We start from the raw sequence: 16,745 nt of genomic DNA, 5'->3' as shown, positions 1-16,745 counted from the left end.
CCTCCACTTCTCAGCCCTTGGGCAGTCAGTGGGTCCCCGGGTCTCCGGGGCTGCGGTGCAGGAAGCGGCGCTCTCTCGGGCCGCTGAGGGAGCCCACCGCGGGGGGCGGCTCGGGCATGGCGGCCTGCAGGTCCCGAGCCCTGCCCCACAGGGAGGCGGCTGAGGCCAGACGAGAATTCTAGCACGGGGCGGGCGGGCTGACAGTGCTGGAGGACCCAGCGCACCCTCTGCAGCTGCTGGACAGGGTGCTAAGCCCTCACTGCCCTAGGCGGGCGATGCCGGCTGGCCGCTGGGAGTGCTGGGCCCGCCGAGCCCGCGCCCGCCCGGAACTCGCGCTGGCCCGTGAGCGCCCCGCGCAGCCCCAGTTCCCGCCCGCGCAGCCCGGGTTCCTGCCCGCGTCTCTCCCTGCACACCTCAGGGCAAGCATGGTGAGCCGGCTCTGGCCTCAGCCAGCCCAGAGCGGGGCTCCTACGGTGCAGTGGCGGGCTGAAGGGTTCCTCAAGTTCCGCCAGAGTGGAGGCCGAGGAGGCACTGAGAGCGAGGGCAGCTAGCACGTTGTCACCTCTCATTACCTCATATCATATACACACAGGAAAATCTGTCCAAGAGGGACTGTAGATCTGAATGTGAAAGGTAAAACAATAAAACTCTTAGAAGAAAACATATGAGTATCTTCATGACTTTGAGGTAGGCAAAAATTTTACAAATAGGACACAAGCAGCACTAGGTATAAAAGTATACATTTTATGTTTTTTAAACTTACATATATTAAAATTAAGATTTTCTGTTAAAGGGCACCATTTAATCATTTCATGTTGTACATGTATATCAAAACATCACAACATACACCTTAAATATATATAATAAAAATCATAATTGTTTTAGCAAACAAAACAAAGGGCATCATTAAGAACCAATAGAATGCAGAAATAGGTCCATATGTAGATAATCAATTGATTTTGGCAAATATGCCAAGATAATTCAACGGGAAAAAAAGTGGTACTGAAATAATTGAATCACCATGTAACAAAAAAATGATCTTTGAATCCTACCTCACACCTTTAAAATACAAATGCTCAAGATGTATCACATACCTCAATGTAAAAGCTAAAACTACGTGCAGGTAATGGCCTGGCTCTTGATCTGGATGCTAGTTACAGGGTTGTTTATGTTTTCAAGCTATACACTACACTTTGTTGTATGTTTACTGTAATTCTATTAAAAGAAAACACTATGTACAATCATGCGCCACATAACGACATTTGGGTGGATGATGGAAGATTATAATAAGATTGTATGTAATCTTATGTCATAAGATTATAATACCGTATCTTAACTGTACTGTTTCTCTGTTTAGGTATATTTAGATACACAGATACTATTGTTACAACTGCCTATTCAATACAGTAATATGATGTACAGGTTTGCAGCCTATACCATATAGCCTGGATGTGTAGTAGGCTATACTAAGTTTGTGTATATACACTCCATGATGTTTGCACAAAGAAACTGCCTAATGATGCATTTCTCAGAACGTATGGCCATCATTAAGTGATGCATGACTCTGTGTGTGTATGTGTGTGTGTATGTATACAATCATATATATGTATATGTATATATGTGTACACATATATGTGTATATGTATATATGCGTGTATACATACTTACATATATTTTATATATACACACATAACTATACACTTATAAGGGTGTGTATGTGTGCATGTGTATTTGCTTCAAGCCCCACCCAATGTTCCAATATTACGAACTGTCTCTAATCCACACCCTAATTCCACAAGGCTAGAAGTACTCTCCTCTACTTTGAACTTTAATTGTATTTATTTGTAACTCCCTTATGCTGCATCTTTATTTCTTTCCTATAGTAATGTTGCCAGGATACAGATTGTATTTCCTCTACTAGACTGTAAATATATCCATCAAAGAGTTTAACATCGTGTTTTGGCCAGAGCAAGTGCTCAGTAATTTCATGTCGAAGGAAAGAATAAAACCTTAGTTTAGTTTTAAAACAAGCCTGAATCCTCAGTTTTTCTTTTTAAACAGCCATTATAGCATCAAAATATTTCTTCTGATTAAATGAATTATGGACAAACTGCAGTGTGAATTAATTTCAGGCATAAATTCTATAATTTTTTATACATAGCACCTTGTGTATTTTAATAAAGCAATTTGGTAATTTTTAAACAATTGATAGCTATAGATTTTAATTTCTAACTTAAAATATGTATTTCAACATGAAACAGTAGTCACTATTGAGAGAGAGGCATTACAGTTTGGTGGTCAATACCTTTAGTAGGTATCTGGACTCCCGTAGCACGTCACGTTAAACTGATTGTTGCTCAGTCCACTTTCCTCCCTAGACTTGGAGCCCCTCAAAGACAGGAACCACATCTTATTCTTTTTGCACATCCAAGATCAACTACAATTGCTCTGTGTGTACACCTAGTACTCACAAATCATATATAAAATATTTTGATAAATAACAGAATGAGTGACTTGAAATAAGATCTTCATTTTAAGTCCTGCCTAGTTTTGACGTCTTCTTGTATGCCTAACAAAGTAAGAAGATATTTCTTTCCTTCCTTCCTTATTTTCTCCTTTTCTATCTACAATAATAACAATAATGCAGCTATGAAAATTATAGATAATTTCTATATCGAGTCTTCTTCTTACCAATGTAGTTTTTCTTCTTATCACCCATTATATTACACATTATAGTATTTCAAAGCAACTGTGACATCTGGTTTGGGAAAAGTTGAGTTTTAGGACTCTCCTGTGTCCTGGTATGTTTAAACATAAATACTTAAGATCAGCTAGGGTTAATAGGTCCCAGATAAGTGTCATGTCCATCATTTCATCCTGTCCTTTAAATTATTGGTCTCTCTAAATATTTTGGGGTTGCAAATATATTTTCTTTCAAATGTAACTCCAGTTGATTGATAGAGATATCTTGGGTTCGTCTATTGAGAAAGATTCTGAAGTTATCTTCAGTCTCAGCAAGGCAGAATGCTATAGTTCATTAGTAAGGGAAGATGAACAACTGGTATGCATGCTATATTCCTGCCATCCCTTTTCCATGGCCCTTATTTAATGCCAAAACGAAAATTCAAATATCCATTCATGTATTCATTGTTTCCTCCCTCCGTTCAAGATACACATGCTGAGCACTAACTATGCTAGGCCCATAATGGCCAATATGATTAGAGAACTATCTAAGAACTCTGGAATAACACTTACTCATAGGTCATTTTGATAAGATATTTTCTTATTGTTTGTATAATCATTTTAATGGTGTTGATTAGTGAGATTTCATTGGCCATGCCTGTGTTAGACAATACTATTGTCTTTTAAACATGCTATTTCATTTATCTTAAAAAGCATTCCTGTTAATTGCAAGGGCACAGATGTTTCTATACCCATTTTACACATAAGAAACTGAGGCATAATAGAGCATGATGTAGCAAAACAGATAATTGGATTTGGGTTTCTCTAATCATAAAATGTTAGATTAAAAAAATGTCCTGGTAGTCATTCCAGTTTCTCCACAATAATGTTCTGTTTTTGCGACCTCCCAAGAAATGCCCTTTCATGAACTCATTCACTGCATGCCTAGACTTTGCTAAGTATGGAAAGGTCAGCACTTGAATGTTGGTGGGGAGTAAATTTAAATAAAATTGGCCGGGCGCAGTGGCTCAGGCCTGTAATCCCAGCACTTTGGGAGGCCAAGATGGGTGGATCACGAGGTCAGGAGATCGAGACGATCCTGGCTAATACGGTGAAACCCCTTCTCTACTGAAAATACAAAAAATTAGCCAGGCGTGGTGGCAGGCGCCTGTAGTCCCAGCTACTCGGGAGGCTGAGGCAGGAGAATGGCATGAACCCGGGAGGCGGAGCTTGCAGTGAGCCGAGATCCTGCCACTGCACTCCAGCCTGGGTGACAGAGCAAGACTCTGTCTCAAAAAAAAAAAAGAAAAGAAAAGAAAAAAAAATTTAAATAAAATGAGAAAGTGGCATTATAATTACAACTGCCTTTAGGAAATACAGAATTTAAATAGTTGTATTTTCTCCTTTCCTCCCTTTTGAGTTTGCTTTTTGATACAGGTGTCAGAAAGGCATAGAAATTTTTTAAAATAATAATGTATTATACACCTGCAACCTTTGCAGCTGATCACCTAATGTATCTCATAATTTTTTTAAAGGTGTTTGAATGTGTGTGTGTGTGTGAGAGAGACAGAGAGAGAAAAAAAAAGAGAGAGAAAGAGTAAGAGAAAGAGAACGAGAGAAAGTGTGTGTGTGTGTATATGTGTGTAATATGAAAGAAAAGGAGGAAGAAAGCTTATTCAGAAATCCCGCAGGAACAGAGCCCAGGGTGCTATTCTCTTTTCTTTGCATAAGAACCACAGGGCACTAGGAATGACCAGAGAGTAAAAGTCTTTGATTCTCTGCAATCCTAGGTCATGCCATGTAGATAAAATGAACCCTAAGATGTGGGTAATTTATTTTAAAAACGTGGTACTTTCTACCAGCTCGAGAGCTGGTTATCCCTCCTTCAAACCAAACTTATTTTCATTTTCTAATTTTATTTTCCAGGCAACTTCCCATGAAAAAAATTATGACAAAGTGTATTTCCTGGCGCTGTGTCAAGCTCTCAGGAGTGAATATATGGATAGGTAAGGCAAGTACCACATCACTAAGATCAAATGACGTCTCTGCTCTAATCTAAATTCAACCAATTTTAAATTTCAGGGTTCCAAGTTGCTTTTAGGTCCTATCTTTAGAGTCACTCCTTTCAATAATATATCTTTTCCTCCAGGTTGAGATTTTTAAAATATTGCTCAATTATTTCCTAGTAAAATATTATTGCCTAGGTGTTTCTTAAGGAATTTCTTGACTCTCGAAATTACTGGTCTATCAAACATTTGTGAATGTAATTAATTCATTTTCTTGATTTCATACGTGTGATATCACATGTACAAATTATAATATACAGATCTGCTTTCTGGCAGGGAGCACCATGTGTTTACCACAGCAATCTATTATACCACACACACATTATTCATTAACACTAATAGACATCATGTGCATAAAACCCACTCATTAATTGGAAAATTAAACTCCCTTGTGTATAAATAAATCACCTCCTCAGCTATATAAAGACACTTATTTTTATCTTTAAATTTGTATTTCAGTGATTGTTTAATAAATGCAATTGGATTGGTCTATAATATCTTTTATTGTAGCAAAGATTTGACTGTGCTGAGAACAAACTGCACATCATCCAAAAGTCTGACCTTCCTTTGGTTACTAACATTCCAAGTGTAGCCAAAAGACACCCGGTTGAAGTGTAGAAACATTCTGCAGGCTGATCAAAATGCAAGTAGGTCCTCTAAGTAGGAAAAACTTTTGGCTGAGTTTCAGGGGAAAAGGCTTCTTAAACTCAAAATACCACCTTTACCTGTTTCTTTACCTGAAATGCCCAGTGAACCGTCACGAGTCCCTGTGTTCTGACTTTCTCAGCTGTAAAGTGAGATACTAATAAGATCTATCTCGTTAGGCTGTTGGGAGGACTTAATGAAATGACAGACATGAAGGGCTTGCCATAGGATCTGGTAGACAGAGGCTGCAAAAGAAGAATGAGATGATCCACCACTTAAATTGTGGTAACACGGTCCTACTATGTGTCAGTCACTCTATAGAATGCTTGTCTTACCTTATCTCAAACAATCCTCACAATTCTGACAGAAAGTTATGATTATTCCCAATATACACATGAAAGACAGTTACAGTTCACAGGAATCGGGCTCAGGGAGGTCAAACAGCTCTCTCAAGGTCACACAGATTCTTGTGCAAGGATTCTGTGTGATTATGGTCTTGCTCTTTCCCTGATCAGAATAAGCTGAAGTATACATGCAGAAATAGGAGAATTTTTTGTCCTAGAAAAATGTCCAACGTCCCATAAATTATCATGATGTCCTTTTTTGTAGCTTCTCAGGGAATCCTTGAAGATAGTAGTTTTAGAAAACTGAAAAATATTTTTGAATAATATGGCTAAGTATAGATCGATTCAATGACAGAAACTAGAATATTAAGCATCTTTAGCATCAAATAAATGAGTGCTGAGTAACTCTGGAACCTTGCAAGCTATCTCAGCTCACACTTGCCTTGCTTCACATATGTGGGGAAGAGAAATCCAGTTACATTCTTCTATTTGTTTGTCAGCATTTCCTAATAAAACTGCCAAAATGTCAACCTAGAGTTTTAGAGAAAGAAAGCAAAGGACTGGGTTAAAATAAGTAACTACAAAAGAACGAGGATGATTTTATCCACATTTATACAGTGATTTTAAAAATGTTTAATCATAATATGATTAGTGTTTGGAAAGACTTATCTAGTTTAAATATAGTTTTAAAGTTGTGAAAAAAATGTTTTAAATAAATAAGAGGCTCTGAGAACCATCTAGCATTTACAACATTGTTAAGAACTGATTGAAGTGTCATTTAAGTAATACTTCTGAAATTTCCTGCACAAACTAGTGCTTTTATATGTGGACATAAACAGTTTCTCCATTGCAAACAATATGTCTTCTTAGCTTTAAACAAAGATGAATCCTTCAAACAGAGATTAGTATCAGTGTTTCTTCAACACATAGTAAAAATTCATTATAACTTTCTATATTAATGTGTCCTCGCATAATTTATTTTACATTTGAACACAAGAAACTGCTGTAAAAATTTATTTGGAAAAAAATGCAGTTTATTGTATCTGAAAGAATTTTCCATATATGTACTGCAACTCTTCCTAGATACAAATGGAAGATTTTTAAACAGTTTTAACTAAAAAAACAAAAAAACAAAAAGACAAAAAAAAAAAAACATTAATAATATTTTGAGTTTTTTTTTCTCAAACTCAATACTGCCATATTCTTTGATTGGTACATTTTTTTATTTGTTACCACTCAGTATACCTAGGAATCTAAAATGCTGGCATTCTGAAACATAACCATTAGGATAGTTGTTACATATTTAATTTCATGCTCCACTCAGCATAAAGCAGTTGTGGGACTACAGACCAAAGCAAATTAAGTGGCTTCTTAGATAATTTCCTGCTTAATTGAAAGCAGGTAGCTTTTTAAAAGTAGTAATTGGTTTTGTTTCAAATGATTGTAAAGTTATTTCTTTTTTTGAATACATGGTTATAGAATAACTTTCTACTTAATCCAAACACAATGAGTTGGGAGTCTCCCACTGAGTCTAAGGGACAAGAAGGTGACCTAGTTCTGGTAGCAAATAAATGGGGGGAGGAGTGGATGTGGGACAAGGGGCAGGTAGGGGAAGAATGGCACAACGTTTGAGTTGGAACACACACAGACATGCACATGCATATGTATGTACAGTTATACCAGTTACACAGGTTCAGGTTGAATATCCCTTATCTGAAATGCTTAGGACTAGAAATGTTTCAAATTTCAAATTTTTTTTGGATTTTGGAATATTTGCATATACAGAATGAGATTATCTTGTGATGTTCCCCAAGCCTAAACACTAAATTCATTTATGCTTCACATATACCTTATACACATAGCCTAAAGGTAGTTTTATGTAATATTTTAAATAATTTTGTGCATGAAACAGTTTTGATTGCAACTCGCTACAGGAGGTCAGGTATGGAATTTTCCACTTGTGGTGTCATGCCAGAGCTCAAAACATTTCAAATTTTGGAGCATTTCAGATTTTTGATTTTTGAATTATGGATGCTCAATCTGTGTGTGTGTGTGTGCGCGCGCGCATGTGTACACAAATATATGTATTTATCATTAACATATACAATAGATTGGGTTTCATTTCTGTCTGCTCTACTCTTATTATTGGTCTAATGTTAACAAGTGGTCTATTATGAGATTGATAGCCCTTGTTCATACCTTACAGACAGGTCTTCCTTATTACAGTGTAAAAACAGACTATCTGATATGATGGTCTGTCATCACATAGAGATAGAGTATCAGCTGTAATGCTCTATGTTGCTTTTGGAGATACAGTCCTAGGAGTATGAATGTGAGCACTCTAATAAGGATACATGAAAGGAATTCGGTTAACATAAATGCCTATATACTGGGTGGACAATGGAGTTGTTTTGTCAGGAGTCAGTATTCAGAGTTTTCGTTTTTGTTTTGTTTTGTTTTTGAAATGGAGTTTCGCTCTTGTTCCCAAGGCTGTAGTGCAATGGCGTGACCTCAAGCTCACTGCAACCTCCCAGGTTCAAGTGATTCTCCTGCCTCAGCTCCCAAGTAACTGGGATTACAGGCACCCGTCATCATGCCTGGCTAATTTTTTATATTTTTAGTAGAGACAGGATTTCATCATGTTGGCCACACTGGTCTCGAACTCCTGACCTCAGGTGGTCCACCCACCCACCTCGGCCTCCCAAAATGCTGGGATTAAAGGCGTGACCCACGGCATACGGCCTCAGAGTTTTTCAAATAAATCAGAAAAAGCTTTTAAGTCACAAGAAAAAGAGAATGTTTCCTTGTTGCATAGATTGAACAGAATAAGAGAGACAGAGACAAATGAAAAGATATTTTTCAGAACCAAAACTTTTAAAACACTACAAGAAAAAAGTATATACTGAATTTTTACATTCATCAATTGCCATGGTGATTCATGCAACTGATTACAGTGAGCATCAGCACCCTAGAGCTATGGAGTAAGTGCTAAGAGATGCGCTTTTGGTATTTAATGAAATTCTAACTCACTTGCAGTTCTTTTTTTTTTTTTTTTTTTTTTTTTCTGTCGCTGCTACTTTGGATCACTGCTGTCAACCAGGCTGTACTTGGAACCACTAGCTATGCTATCCACTAATTACAGTGCAATGTATTAACAAATCCATTTTTATTTTTAAATACTTGGAACCACCCTGTAGTACTAAACGCTTGGTTTCCCATTTTTGTGGCATTCCCAAGAATATTTTTAACAGTCATTTTTAAAATGTCAAAGGAAGGAAAGAAGAAAGGAAGGGAAAGGGAAGGGAGGGAGGACAGAAGGGAGGCAGGGCTTCCAGCAGAGGAGTCATGAGTGAGTCTTGTAGTAATGCTGGAAATAAATGTTCACCAGCTAGTTCAGTGTTCCACCTTCATGGCACAGACTCCATTTCCCTACCTACTTGAAGCTGGGCATGGTAACGCATGTGTTTTGGTCCTTGGAAAATCTCAATTGATGTTTATCAATTCTGCCAGGCAGAAGCCTTTCAGAGCCAACACAAGCTGTATCTTGCTTCCTCCCTTCCTTGTGCCACAGCCAGCAACTTTCTAGACAGTAGAGGTCCATCAGTCTCACTCAAACCTGGAAGGAGAAAACATTTAGCCAACCCGTCATGGACATGTAGCAGGAGCAAGAGAGAAATCTTTGTTTCTATAAGCAACTAAGATTTCACTGCAGCATAACCTAACCCTAATTAATACAGCGGGTGATGGGAGAGAAATAAGAATTCATCTTGTAGCAGCAGTTGTCATAAAATTGAAAAGAAAAAACAAGGTGAAAAGAAAAAGATGGCATAAGAGGATATGAAGTTCTAGAATGAATATGAAACTGAAAATTCAAATACTGGCAATAACTAGTCAAGAAACAAAGAACAATGTTAACAGAATTCTGTCAGGTACCCCATAAAGCAAAGAGTAAAACAGTCCTAGGGAATATTAGTTTTGAGGCTGAGGAGGATATTTTATGTCTCCTTTGACCTACTTTAGCGTTCTTTCAACATGACTTCCCTTAATGCTCAATATAATTTTTCAGAAGTTCCTGAAGGAAAAATGAGCATAAGTTGGTTGTCGTTTGAGTGTGTTATATGAAAGAGAGGAAGATGGTTGCGTTTCTCACTTTAGGATCTGAATCAATGGTGGTACTGTTGAATGAGATGGAGAACACAGAAGGGAGATGAATTAGGATATGCTGAGATTGAAAAGCCTGTGTGACATCCAAATGGAGACATCCAGTGATAACTGCAGATTCAATAAATGAGTTTGAATCTGTTAGCTTTTTCATAAGACTAAAATTATAGGATTGGATAAGATTATCTAGGGGCAGTATATATAAGAAAAAGAAGGCAGAACCTCAAATTATATCAACATTTAAGGAATAGGTAAGAAAACAAAAACTCTCAAAAGAAAATGAGAAAGTACAGTAAGAGAAATGGGATGAACTTTACCTACTAAAATTTCCAGGCCCTAACCCTAACCTCAAACTTTTCTCCCAGTCTTTCACTTCCTGCTCATGGTTTTACCTCCATGTCTATTCTATTACCATAACCAATCACTTTTACCTATCATTTTGTATTCTCAATAGTCTTTCTTCTTGACTTACACCACTACCCTGCCATACCTTTTACCTTGGATCATTTTTAAAAATTCACATTTCCATTCTCACAAGGATATCTTCCTTAGAACTATTTTTCTAGCTATTCCTGAGCCTAAGAGTTAAGAGGCTTCCAGAGTAAGTCCTCTGACTCAAATACTCAGCCCAATTGTTTGGCTTCCTTAATCACTATTCAGGTAATATATAGAGCATGACCAAAAGAAGAAAGAATATTTGAACATGTATTACGTGTTAGTCATGCACTGTGGTGGGTCTTTTATATATAACATATTTAGTCTTAACAATATCATGAATTTTTATTGACCTTAAGAAAGCTAAGAATTTTGACCAAGATCTCATTGCAATACAGATATTCTGCCTCCAAAAGCCTTGTCCACACCATCAGGCTCGGCTGCCTTCCAAATAATAAGGCATTGTTCCTTTCTTCAAAATATTTTCACTGTTTGGGCAAGAGAAAGTCCACATATGCTAAAATTATTTTAAAACTGTTTCAAATCCAACAGAAGTAGAAACTGATACCCCTTCACAATGAAGGGGAGAGACTCTAATCTTTGTGTTAAACAGGCATAGCTAGGTTGTTTTTAACCCGGGTTGTACTTTTTAGAATCACCTACCTTTAAAAGCAACGGGTCTTCAATTTTCAGAAAGATGGAGTAGTGTTCCATCTATTTCAGACATAAGAAGGCCAAAGACAAGGTGAACAGAAGGCGGCAAATCAGCTAGGGAACTTGGGACCCGATGAACAACAGGTGGTGAGTGCCCTGGGTTAATTTTTTGCCTCAAATATCCCAGATTAGGTGCTGGAGGAGACAGAAACCCAGAAATACCAAGTACCAGCCTAAAAAGCCTCAACAGAAACCTGCCCTCTCTGGAAAAAGGATAAGCAAAATGGCTACCTAGCCAGATAGAAGATGCTTGGACAGTAATAGCCAAACACCACAGAGAAAACTGTGGCCCCACCTCCACCCCGACCAGCAAAAACTGAGTGGGAGGCTCCATTTCCACCATTGCCAGATACCCCAACACTCCTATCCAAGTGGTGTCATAGAGGAAAAGTAGAGAGCTGGGAACTTCATCTCCACCAGGCAATAAGGAGTCTTCACCACCTCCACACTGATGGTCCTCATGGAGACCACATGGAGAGTATGGACTTCTGTCCCACCCTGCAGTAATAAAATGCTCCTCCCCTCCTCGTTGGAGTGGCATCAGAAAAAGTTAGTGGAGAGGCAGAACTTTCACTACTCCCCAGCAGAAACCAGGCCACCCCAACTCAACTCAAGAATGTCAGTAGAGACCAAGCAGTAATGAGTCTTCATGCCTGTCCCAGCCAGGATGATATCAGCAGAGGCTTAATGGAGAACCAGAACTTCCACCCTTGCTCAGGAGTTATGAGGAGTCCCCCACCTCCAGTTATTAACGTCGGCATGGATTTCTACTTCTGCTTGGCAGCAATAAAGCAGCACCGCCATAAAAATGTTTTAATGAGTAATTATGAACATGCCCAAAACAAATGAAAAAAAAATTTTAAATCTCAGCAAGGAAATCAAAGATATAAATAAGAACCAAAAGGAAATTGTGTTAGTGGAAAGAGAGCAGAAATAAAAACTCAATGGATGACCTAAACAGCAGAATGGAGGGAACAAAAAAAGGAATCAGTAAACTTGAAGATAACAATAAAAATTACCCAATCTGAAAGACAAAGAGAAAACTGATATTTTTAAAAATGAGCAGGGGGGGACCAGTAGGTTTATAACAAAACATCTAACATATCTTTAGAGACTAGGAAGGAGAGAAGAAAATGGGTGTGGCTGAAAAGTATTTGAAAAAATAACAACTGAAAACTCCCCAAATTTAGCCAAAGCATAAACTATCAATGAATGCCAAGAAGGATAAACCCAAAGAAATCAATACTGAAGCACATTATACTCAAACTTCTGAAAATAAAGATGGAAGAAGTCTTGAAAGTGGCAACAACAAACAATACCTTATTTATAGGGGAAAAATTTAAATGACAGATTTCTCAACAAGAAACATGGGGGCCATAAGGAAGTGGCACAACATTTTTCAAGTACTAAAAGAAAAGAATTGTCATCTCAAAATTCTATATCCAGTAAAAATATCCTTCAGTAATGAAGGAAAAATCAAGACATTTTCAGATGAAGAACAACTAAGATAGTTTGTCACCAACAGACCTATCTAAAAGAATGACTAAAGAGGACTGGGCATGGTGGAACACACCTGTAATCCCAGTGCTTTCAGAGGTTGAGGCAGAAAGATCACTTGAAGCCAGAAGTTCAAGACCACCCTGGGCAACAAAGCAAGACCCCATCTGTACAAAAAGATTTAAAAAGCTAGCTGGGGTGGTGGTGCTACATTGGAGGCTGAAGAAAGAGGATTGCTTGAGTGCAAGAGTTTGAAGCTGCAGTGAGCTATGACTGCAGGACTGAACTCCAGCCTGGCTGAGAGAGAAAGATCTTGACAAAAAAAAGCTAGAGTTCTCTAAACAGAAAGAAAATGATAATTAAAAACAGGAAACTTAGAACATCAAAAAGAAAGAAAGAAAATGGAATCATTAAAAAATGGGAAAATATAATAGATTTTCTTTCTCCTCTTGAGCTTTCTAAGTATTTGACTATTGAGACAAAGATTATAACACTATCTGGTAGGGTTCTAAATGTGTGTACAGGAAATACTTAAGACAATTATATTCATATTTATATTATAAAGTAAAGAGATATGAAGGGAGGGAAGATTTTAACAATTCACTTGAACTGGTACTTCATTAACACCAATAGAGGTAGTAAGTTATGTAACTATAATACAGTACCTACAGCAACCATTAAAAATGCTATAGAGTTGTACTCAAAAACACTATACATAAATCAAAATGGATTTTTATAAAATGTTCAAGTAGTCCAAAGCAAGAAAAAGAGTAAAAAAAAATGGAAAACAGAGTAAATATAAAATAAAATAGGAAACAAAAGCATAAACGTATATCAATAATTACATTTAATGTAAATGGTCTAAATATACCTATTAAGAAAATGAGATTACAGAATGAAGTTTAAAAAAAGAGATGACCCAACTATATGCTATCTACAAGAAGCTCACTTCAAATATAATGAAATAGGTAGGCTGAAAGTAAAAGGATAAAAAAAAGTCATGAAAGTATTCAAAGAAAGCAGGGATGGCTATATTAAAAGAAAGTAAACTTCAAAGCAAAGGACAAGAGACAGAGAGAAACATAATTCACCAAAAAGAATTACATAAGCAATTCTAAGTGAACTGTATTAGCAATTCTAAGTGAGTATGCACCAAATAACAGACTTACAAAATATGTGAAGCAAAAACTGATAGAACTGAAAAGAGAATTAGATATATCCACAATTATAGTTGGGGACTTCAACACTCCTCTCTCAACAACTGATAAAACAATTGGATAGAAAATGACCAAAGATATAAGAGAACCCAATAACACCGTTAAGCAACAGAAGCTAACTGACACTTTCAGAGCACCCCACCCAACACTAGCAGCATTCTCTTTAAGCAGTCACAGAGCATACACCAAGACAGATCATATCCATAACACAAACTCAGGAAATTTGAAAGAATTAAATCATACGGAGTGTATCCTCTGATCATAATGAAATTAAAGTAGAAATCAGTAACAGAAAGATAATAGGAAATAAACCAACACTTGGGAACTAAATTCCCTATAACATAATCCATAGCTCAAAGAGGAAGCCTAAGTGGAAATCAAAACATACACTAAACTGAATGAAAATAAAAATACAACATATCAAAATTTGTGGATGCAGCAAAAACAGTGCTAAGAGGGAAATTTATAGCACTAAAAGCTTACATTAAAAAGCAGAAAAAGTCTCAAATTAAAATCTAGGATTATACCTCAAGAGCATAGAAAAGGAAGGGGAAAATAAACCCAAAGAAAGCAGAGAGAGGGAATAATAAAGAGAAGAGCAGAAATCAGTGAAATTGGAAACAGAAAAACAAAATCAGTAAAAGATGGTTCTTTGAAAAAACTCAACAAAATGCACAAATCTCAAGTAAGACTGACAAAAAGGAGAAAAAAACACAAATTAATATTAGGAAAGAAAGAGGGGATATTACTAACAGATCCCGCAGATATCAAAGGAATAATGAGTAAATACCACATAAATTAGACAACTTAGATAAAATGACCACATTCCTCAAAAAGTACATATTACCCCAACTCACACAATTTGAAACAGATCATTTAAATAGTACTTTAACTATTGAGGAAACTGAATTTATAATTTTTTAAATTACAGAAAAAGAAAACTCCAGGGCCAGCCAGATTGTTTTACCATACTATTCTAACAAATTAAATTTAAAGAAGAATTAACACCAATTATACATACACTTTCTCCAAAAATAGAAGAGGCAGGAACACTTTCCCATTTATTTTAAGAAGCCAATATTATCCTGCTATCAAAACCAACCAAAGATTGCACAAGAGAGAGAGACAGGGAGACAGAGACAAACAGAGAAAGAGACAGAAACTACAGACTGATATCCTTCATGAATATAAATGCAACAATCAACAAAATATTAGCAAATGGCTTTCAGCACTATATCAATACAGAAGTCTACACCATAAGCTAGCAATGTTTATCCCAGGGATGAAAGACTGATTTAACATTCAAAAATAAATCAATATATTCATAACCTACCATATTAACAAGCTAAAGGGAAAAAAATCATATGATTCATCAGTTGATGCAGAAAAATTACTTAACAAAATTCAACATCCATTCATGATACAAATTCTCAGAAAACTGGGAATGCAGGGAAACTCCTCAAACTGACTTTTTAAAAACTTGAAGAAAAAAAAAACCCTGCAACTAACATTATACTTAATAATGAAAGACTGAATGCTGGCCTGGCGTGGTGGCTCACGCCTGTAATCCCAGCACTTTGGGAGGCCGAGCTGGGCAGATCACCTGAGGTCAGGAGTTCCAGACTGCCCTGGCAAACGTGGCAAAACCCCATCTCTACTAAAAATACACAAATTAGCTGGGCATGGTGGCACACATCTGTAGTTCCAGCTACTCGGGAGGGGGAGGTTGCAGTGAGCTGAGATTGCACCACTGCACTCCAGCCTGGGTGAGAGAGCAAGACTTGGTCTCAAAAAAAAAAAAAAAAAAAATTAAATGCTTTCTCCCTAAGCTCAGGAACAAAACAAGGATGTCCCACCTCACTGCAAAACAGTACTGGAACTTCTAGCCAGCACAATAAGGCAAGAAAAGGAAATGCAAGGAAGAACTAAAACTGTTGCTATTTGCAGATGACATTCCCCTACGTTGCATTAAAAAAAAAAAAAAAAAAAAAAAAATCCAAGGAAACTTCAAAAACAAACAAAAAACTCCAAAACAACAAAACTCCTAGAGCCAGTAAGTTTAGCAAGGTCACAGAAAGATCAACATACAAAAATCAACTGTGCTTTTATACACTGGGTCCTACTTGAGTATGGAGAGTGGGAGGAGGGTGAGGATTGAAAAACTACCCATCAGATACTATGCTTATTACCTGGTGATGAAATAATCTATATGCCAACCCCCCATGATGCACAATTTACCAATATAACAAACCAGCACATGTACCCCTAAACCTAAAAGTAAAAAAAACAAATAATTTAAAAATTAGATTTTATTAAAAACTTTTTCTCCAAAAGATCTTTTTTTTTTTTTTTTTTTTTTTTTTTGAGACAGAGTTTTGCTCTTGTTGCCCAGGCTGGAGTGCAATGGCGCGATCTCGGCTCACTGCAACCTCTGCCTCCCAGATTCAGGCAACTCTCCTGCCTCAGCCTCCCGAGTAGTGGGATTACAGGCATATGCCATCAGGCCTGGCTAATTTTTGTATTTTCAGTAGAGAGGGGGTTTCTCCGCATTGGCCAGGCTGGTCTCGAACTCCCGACCTCAGATGATCCACCCACCTCAGCCTCCCGAAGTGCTGGGATTACAAGCATAAGCCACCGGACCCGGCCCAAAAGATCCTTTTAAGAAGATGAAAAGACAAGCAAAATACTGGGACAAACTCTTGCAAACCACATCTCTCAGGGGTCCTCAAGCCCTGGGCCTCAAACTGGTACAGGTCAATGGCCCGTTAGGAAGCTGGCAGCACAGCAGGAGGTAAGCAGCTCCTGGGCCAGCATCAGCACCTGAGCACTGTCTCCTGTCAGATCAGCCAGGGCATCAGATTCTCACAGGAGCGGGAACCCTATTGTGAACTTCAAATGCGAGGGATCTAGGTTGCACGCTTCTTATGAGAATCTAACTAATGTCTGATGATCTTAAGTGAAACAGTTCCATCTGGAAACCATTT

At 37.5% G+C, this 16,745-nt stretch overlaps 1 protein-coding gene across 1 annotated transcript in view; it reads left to right on the top strand.

The window, feature by feature from the left end:
* Positions 1-16,745, top strand: part of LOC112426765 (uncharacterized) — a 122,076-nt gene that overhangs the window by 93,189 nt on the left and 12,142 nt on the right. The window contains exon 4 of the mRNA XM_024793000.2: positions 4,609-4,688. Coding sequence (XP_024648768.2) covers positions 4,609-4,688 — 80 coding nt within the window. The remainder of the gene's footprint in view (positions 1-4,608; positions 4,689-16,745) is intronic.

Source organism: Macaca nemestrina, chromosome 5 (genome assembly GCF_043159975.1).
Source record: "Macaca nemestrina isolate mMacNem1 chromosome 5, mMacNem.hap1, whole genome shotgun sequence".
Classification (NCBI taxonomy): domain Eukaryota; kingdom Metazoa; phylum Chordata; class Mammalia; order Primates; family Cercopithecidae; genus Macaca; species Macaca nemestrina.
This window is presented reverse-complemented; position numbering and strand designations above follow the sequence as displayed.